Source organism: Aquarana catesbeiana, linkage group LG01, assembly GCF_042186555.1.
Source record: "Aquarana catesbeiana isolate 2022-GZ linkage group LG01, ASM4218655v1, whole genome shotgun sequence".
Lineage (NCBI taxonomy): Eukaryota > Metazoa > Chordata > Amphibia > Anura > Ranidae > Aquarana > Aquarana catesbeiana.
Genome location: NC_133324.1, coordinates 277,994,859 through 278,002,241, shown reverse-complemented (window position 1 = coordinate 278,002,241; position 7,383 = coordinate 277,994,859). Strand labels below are relative to the sequence as shown.

At 42.5% G+C, this 7,383-nt stretch overlaps 1 protein-coding gene across 1 annotated transcript in view; it reads left to right on the top strand.

The window, feature by feature from the left end:
- The first annotated feature begins 685 nt into the window (after window positions 1-685).
- MAPK1 (mitogen-activated protein kinase 1) overlaps window positions 686-7,383 on the top strand; it is a 135,339-nt gene continuing 128,641 nt past the window's right edge. Inside the window, exon 1 of the mRNA XM_073629022.1 lies at window positions 686-1,057. Coding sequence (XP_073485123.1) covers window positions 927-1,057 — 131 coding nt within the window. The 5' untranslated portion in view covers window positions 686-926. The remainder of the gene's footprint in view (window positions 1,058-7,383) is intronic.

The window sequence follows — 7,383 nt, the reverse complement described above, 5'->3', positions numbered from 1 at the left end:
CCTCCCAACATTTGGAGATGGGAATGAGGGACACCTACTAACAAACGTGTGTAGGCATAGAACATGCCCCCTGACACACCCCCTTAAAAGAGAATTAACCAAAAAAAAAAAAAAAAGGTTAATTAAATCCACAAGGACGTTTTTTACCACTACTATTCTTTTATATTGGCTTTTAAAATTTACAAATGCAGTAATTTAGAAATTTGGATGAAAGGTTTAGCACTGGGAAACACTTTTTGATAGATAAAAAGCACATTTTATATACAACTATATAGATCAGACCAAAATGAGGGACAGAGGGACATTGCTCCAAATCAGGGACAGTCCCTCGAAATCAGGGACAGTTGGGAGCTATGTGCTTACTATTCCTTTATATTTGCTTTTGAAATTTACAAATACAGCAATTTAGAAATTTGAATAAAAGGTTTAGCACTGGAAAACACTTTATGAAAGATAAATAGTGCATTTTATATAAAACTACATGGACCAGACCAAAGTGAGGGACAAATGAGGAGGAAAGAGGGACATTGTTCCAAATCAGGGACAGTCTCTGGAAATCAGGGACAGTTGGGAGCTATGTATATGTTCCGAAAAGGTGTTTTAATAAAGATTGTTATATAAAAAAAAAAAAAAAAATAAGCACTGTAGACGCCACACCCACTGCAGCAAAGCGTGAGGGAGTTCCCGCCTCTTGGCCCCGCCCCCTACGCCCCTCCCATACACACCCAGCGGGCGGGAAGGCGTTAGCCAGGCAGCGCCTCACTTGAGCACCGACCGACAGAGCGAGTACGACACGGGCCGCCGCCTCTCCTGACCAGCTGAGCAGGACGCGACAGGCCGCAGAGGCGGAAGGAGAGACTTAGAGAAGGGGGAAAGAGCCGTACAGAGCCCGGCATACACGCATTCGTCTCCTCAGAGCGGCAAATATGGCGGCTGCAGCTGGGGCCTCGTCTAACCCCGGAGGGGGACCAGAGATGGTGCGGGGACAAGCGTTCGACGTAGGCCCGCGGTACACCAATCTCTCCTACATCGGGGAAGGGGCCTACGGCATGGTGTGGTAAGTAGCCAGGAAGTGGTGTGTGTGTTGTCTGTCCACCTTCCTCCTCCCTGTCCTGGGCCTGCACACTTCCCTCCCCAGCCTGTCACCACCCCTCCCTGAGCGGAGTACAGCCATGACTGGTGCTGGTGGACGGCTGTGCACACACTCTGCTCTCACTGAGGAGGAGGAGGGGAGGAGTGCCATGTTTGTCCTCCACTCTTCTCCTCGTACACACCGTACCTGCCCCTGGGAGCCCTGCAGGCTACATTGTTCGCATACTCCCCTCTGTCACTCCCCACCGGTCCTTATAGTGGAGGGTAGGGGCTGATCACCTGAGCCTACCTGTTACTACAGCCAGGACACTCCACATCATAGACATGGGGGACACGACTCCTCAGCTGGACTTGACACTGAAAGAAGACAACCCCCCCCCCTCTCCTCCTGCACACACACCATGGTCCAGCCCATCAGCAGTCCCCTGTGTGCTGGAACATTGACAGTGGCCGGCTGTCACCCAATGCTGCTGTCACTGATGTGTCCCCATGTTGATCTTCACAGGATCACTGCTCCTTTTACCATAGCGTTCACACCTGTGCATTTGTTAGCGCTTATTCAGGAATGCACGACAATTGACTTAACGCAGTTGCCTATGGGTCCCGTTTACACCTATGCGGTTTCCTACAGTGCGCTTTTGGAAGAAGTACAGGAAGTTTTTTTTTTTTTTTTTTTTCCATGCAGGATGGTGGATTTTTGGGTCCAAAGCCTTTAGTGGAAATGCATTAACACACATGCATTTTTTTTTTTTTTTGTAGGGTTTTGTGCTTAAAAACCAGTCCCTCCTACAAAAAAATAACAATTGAAGCTTGAAAATGCATAAAAAAAAAAAAATAAAATGCATGAAAACATGCACAGGTGTTGGATAGGTTGACACCTGCGCATGTGCTTTTTATGCCTTCTTGCACTTTTATGGTGTGCTTTCATGCATTTTTGTTGGAGGAGACTGGGTTGTTAAACACTACCAAAAATGCATGTACATGCATTATTTCCGTGTCTCCATTGAAGTCTATGGACCTAAAAACGCACCATTCAGAATGAAAATTGTTGCATAACTGTACAAACTGGCGCTGTATAATGAGAAAAATCCCTGCACATCTTCCAAAAACGCACTGCAGGACACTGTAAACAGGACCAATATCAAAGCATGTTAAATCGGTTGCCATGTTTTTCTGCACGTCTGAAAATGCGCTAAATACACACAGGTGTGAACCTAGCCTTAGGCCACATGCAAACAGCAGGAATTAATAATTTTCTTTTTGCTGAAACTGATCTGCAATCAATATTGACACACACTGTCTGTTCTTTGACACTGTGCCATCCAACGCATAAAGATCTTAGAAATGTCATCTGTTTAACAATCATTATGTGTGTGTACAGGATTAATGCTAACTTCAGGCTGTAGCACTCCGCAGGTCATAAACATATTTATTAAATGCAAAAGATTCCTGTCACCATGTGTACAATTGATTTCTGCATTCTCATTGATGCAGTTTTTTTTTTTCTTTAGCATGAAATATATATTGATCTCCATCCCCTGCAGAGTTCTGAACATTGTGAAATGTCATGTTTGTTTTCCAGACTGTCTCTTCTCTGTTCCTTTTTATGCTCCAAATGTCTTTTCTTTTTGGCTGCCATTGTTCTCAAATAGGTGTGCATGGGGGTTTTTTTTTTTTTTATGTTAATTTGGAAGATTTTATTTAGAGGTACATATTCTGGTTCTCTGGTATTTAGTAGTCCCGCCCTGAAGACTGCATGACAGTCATTGCAGAATCTGTATTGTATATCAATAATACAATACCAGTGTTTACTATTTTATTTGGTTTTGGTGTTTGGCCAGCAATATAAATTAGTGTGTGATTTTCGTATTCTTGCTTGTTACGTGTTTAGTCTCTTGCGGCCTAACACTCATCAGTGCGAGCAATGTATATTTTGCCCTTGATTATCGATGTTTCTACACTGCCAGTGCATTGAGATGGCAAGCTGGTGTCTAATAGCGGTAGTATTAATCCTGTCACTGAATGCTTCTTTAAAAAAAAATTGGCTTTAGCAGTCTTTTGCAAATAGTGTTGCAGTTAAATCTGTTGCTCAGATCTGATTATTTTTCTTTATTGTACCAGATGACATGAGTTGTCGCTTGGAGTGGAGTTTTCCTGGTTATTAGTTAAATAATTTGTAATATTAAAACCTAAATTATAAAATAATCCATAAAACTGAAGCATTATTAGTTATAAAAACATGAATTTGAAATGAACCTCTCCATAAAAGCTAGCTGCCTCTTTATTCCATCTCACTTTCACATGCAGTTTTATTTATTTTAGCGTGAAGATACTTTAATCCGCTTGCTTATGCCGCCGCCTTTTTTTTTGGTATGTCGGGGAGGGATCAAATCTTCTACATAAAATAATAAAATTAGTGATGCAGTAAAAAGCACACTAATTGGTCAACACTGTCATATTTGAGGTGCTGACCAATTGGAAGCAGTCTAGCTGCATGCAGTTCGGACAGGAATTGCGTCCCTGTTCAAAAATCATTCAATTCTTTGCAGTGCGATTTGTGCCCATTCATTTTGTATGGACCCAAATCACACCACAGAGTATTGGTTGCATTTTCACGACCAGTTGTAAAAAAATACTCCATATCTGCACCGGTGCATCCTTACTTTTTATGGCTATTTTTCTTTTTAGGGGCAGTGGGTGTATATCTTAAAGTGGAAATGGAGTTCTACATATTATTTTTACCTATAGGCAATGTGCTCGTTTAGGAGATATTTACATTAGATGCAGTCAATGATGCCACTGGCGCATACGCTCTGAAGGAACGGCCAGCTGTGCCATGCCATCTGAGCCCTGTGCCGTGGCGGCTCCTGCGTGCATGTGCGGGTGTGACGTCATTGCGGCTCCGGCCAGTCACAGAGCCGGAGCCTGTGAACCCGGAAGCCAGACTGATGAAGATAGGAGCCCGCTGCAGCTCTAAAATCTCGGTGTGGGAGGGCTTTGTTTTAAAGCGAATGTAAACCCGATTCGTGAAATTTTGAGCTGGGCACATATATCTGTAGTGTTTTGTTATCTCTTCAAAGCACTATGTCCTGTAGCTATCTCCTGCTCAGTTCTTCTGTTATCAGCCTGATAACTCCTGACAAGTTCTCTGTCACATATGATAAAAGCAGCCAGAGTTTTTTGTGTTGGGGGAGGATGCTATAAATTAGCAGAGCCCTGAACTATTCAACGATCAGAGCTGAAAGTCTCTAGCTATGAGGAGAGGGTGTGTGTACCTTTCCTCCAAGCAGCTGTCAAAACAAAACAGAAAACAGCAGATATACATATAAAACTTATGTAGGGAGATTTGTTTCATCAGATGATACAGATGAAACAAATCCACCTACATAAGTTTTAGATGTATATCTGCAGTCTTTCCTTTGCTATATTCTTTAGAAAGTGAACATTGTGTTAGATTTTTTTTTTTCTTCCTGTTCAGCAATGGGTGTGGATTCTTGGCGTACACTGTGTGACAGCTGATTGGAGGAAAGGCACACACCCCCACTCCAGGTAGGCAGAGAAAGGAATGTGCACAGCTGTGCTGTGAATAGACCAGCTCTCTGTTAATCTATAGCGCCATCCCCAACACAAATTTCAAGCTGGTTTTTATCTCCATTGTGGGGGAACTTTATCAGCATGATAACTTCTGACAACAGAAGAATAGAGCTGTTACGGCTTTGGATAGAGATAGAAAAACACTATAGATATGTGTGCTTAAGTCAAATTTCATGAATCTGGTTTACATCCACTTTAAGGTTATAAAACCGTGCAGATATAAAATCATACGATGCAAAATAGAAAAGTACCGGTACATAACATTATTGACGCACACCGGTGGTCTCTATAGAACCGGTATGCTATTTTGGGCTATGACGATAATTCTTAAGAGCAGAGGAGACATCCTCCAAAAAGGAGCTGCATGACTGGGGGACACTCATCGAAGATGAGGGGTCATGAATCGGTCACGGTAGCTAGTCTTCGTGTTTGGCAGAGAGGCGTTTGTTTAATTAACCAAGACAACTTGTTAGGGGTGTTTAAAAATAATCGTTTAAATGATGCACCGCGATTCAGCTTTAAACGATTCTGCATCGATGCAGAGGGCGGCTGAATCGCGATTGCATCGATAACGTCATCGCAGCGCGCCCCTGTCAGTCCTCCCCTTGCTTGTATGTTGCACAGAGTGGGGATCTGAAATGCCCGGGGTGGCTGCTCACCGGTGCCTGCATCGCACACAGCGGGCATCTCCTGCTGTGTCAGAGTTTGGATTTCAATATCCTGGCGGCTGTAGTAACAAAGTCCCGCCTCCCAGACCTAGGCGGGACTTTGTTACAGCAGCCGCCAGGATATTGAAATCCAAGCTCCATGATACAGCAGGAGATGCCCCCACTGTGTGCGATCCAGGCACAGTGAGGCTGCATGTACGGAGGGCACGTCTGGAGCATGTTACAAACTAGATATGGGTGCAACTTGTAACCTGCTGCAAAAGGTGAATTTCGCTTTTAAAAGAACCTTTGAACGCATTTTGGACAAAAGAGAACAAGGAGGCTGGACTTTAAATGAAGTACGCTGAGGGTGAAGTGTTGTGTGGCATTATTAACATGTCTATAATATATGTAAAGGAGTAGGACATTTGTCTCAATCATATGAGATATAAAATTGATATACTACATAGAGGTCGACCGATATGGGTTTTTCTCTGGCCGATGCCGATATTTAGAAATCGCGGTGGCCGATGGCCGATATGTGATGCCGATTTTTTTGGGCCGATATATTTGGCCGATTTTTTTTTTCCTTTCTTTTTTACCTTCATCTCATAAAATCTAACAGTTAGACCCCTTTCACACTGGGGCGTTTTTCAGGCGCTTTTGGGCTAAAAATAGCACCTGTAAAGTGCCTGTAAAACGGCTCCCCTGCAGTCTCAGTGTGAGATCCCGAGTGCTTTCACACTGAGGCGATGCGCTGGCAGGATGTAAAAAAAAGTCCTGCAAACGGCATCTTTGGAGCGGTGTATACTGCTGCTCCACCACTCCTGCCCATTGAAATAAATGCGCACCGCTACCGAAGCGCCTGCAAAGCGTTTTGGCAGCGGCGCTTCAGGGGCGCATTTAACCCCTTCCTCGGCCGCTAGCTGGGTTATAAGCGCCCCGCTAGCAGCCGAATAGCGCCTCTAAAATGACGGTAAAGCGCCGCTAAAACTAGCAGCGTTTTACCATCAACGCCTGCCCGCTCCAGTGTGAAAGCAGCCTTAAGTAATACAGAAATTTTTTTTCATTTAAACATTAAACAAAACAAACCTCCAATCAGTTCACTTGTATGTATAATTTAGAAAAAAAACCTAAAAAAAAAAAAAAAAAAAAAAAAAAACCCTATCTTAAATAATAAATACACAAAAACAGGTAATCAAAACTTTTGGACGAAAAAAAAATGGGCTAACTTTACTGCTTATTTTTTTTTTTTTAATTCATTACTGTATTTTTTTTTTTTTAATTGCGTTTGAAAGACCGCTGCGCAAATACCGTGTGACATAAAATATTGCAACAATCACCATTTTATTCCCTAGGGTCTCTGCTAAAAAAATATATATAATGTTTGGGGGTTCTAAGTGATTTTCTAGCAGAAAATACAGGATATTTACTTGTAAGCAACAAGTGTCAGAAAAGATTTAGTCTTTAAATGGTTAAACTGAAAACTTCTACACACGGAGTTCAGTCTATTGATAAAAAGAACCTGAAAGAGATACAAATGTATCTTCTTATCAGACTTGGCAGGCTGCCCAGAGGAGGGGAGAATCCTCTCCACAGATAACTTAGGGAAACTTGCATTAACTTCTATTACAGAAGTCATTTGCAAGTCACGGCTGAAGTTATAATCGGCCTTTTTTATCAGCACAATCGGCCGATGCCGATTAAGTAAAAAACGCCAAATATCGGCCGATATATCGGCCGGCCGATATATCGGTCGACCTCTAATACTACACACATAATTAAATACCTGCATGGAGTAGGATATTAAATTAAAAACGAAATGTCGTACAATAATACATAAATATTATAAAAAAATGGATGGCACATGATACATATAGAAAAGCCCAAAATTGGATAGCACATGATTAGAATATAGTCAAATACATAATGCATGAACAAAATCCACAATGACGTGGTAGGATGAAGTATGCCAGGGCTTGACAAATTTGCTTGGAATCTAGGAGCCAGCTAAAAAAAGTTAGGAGCCAGGTTTTGTTTAACGACCGAC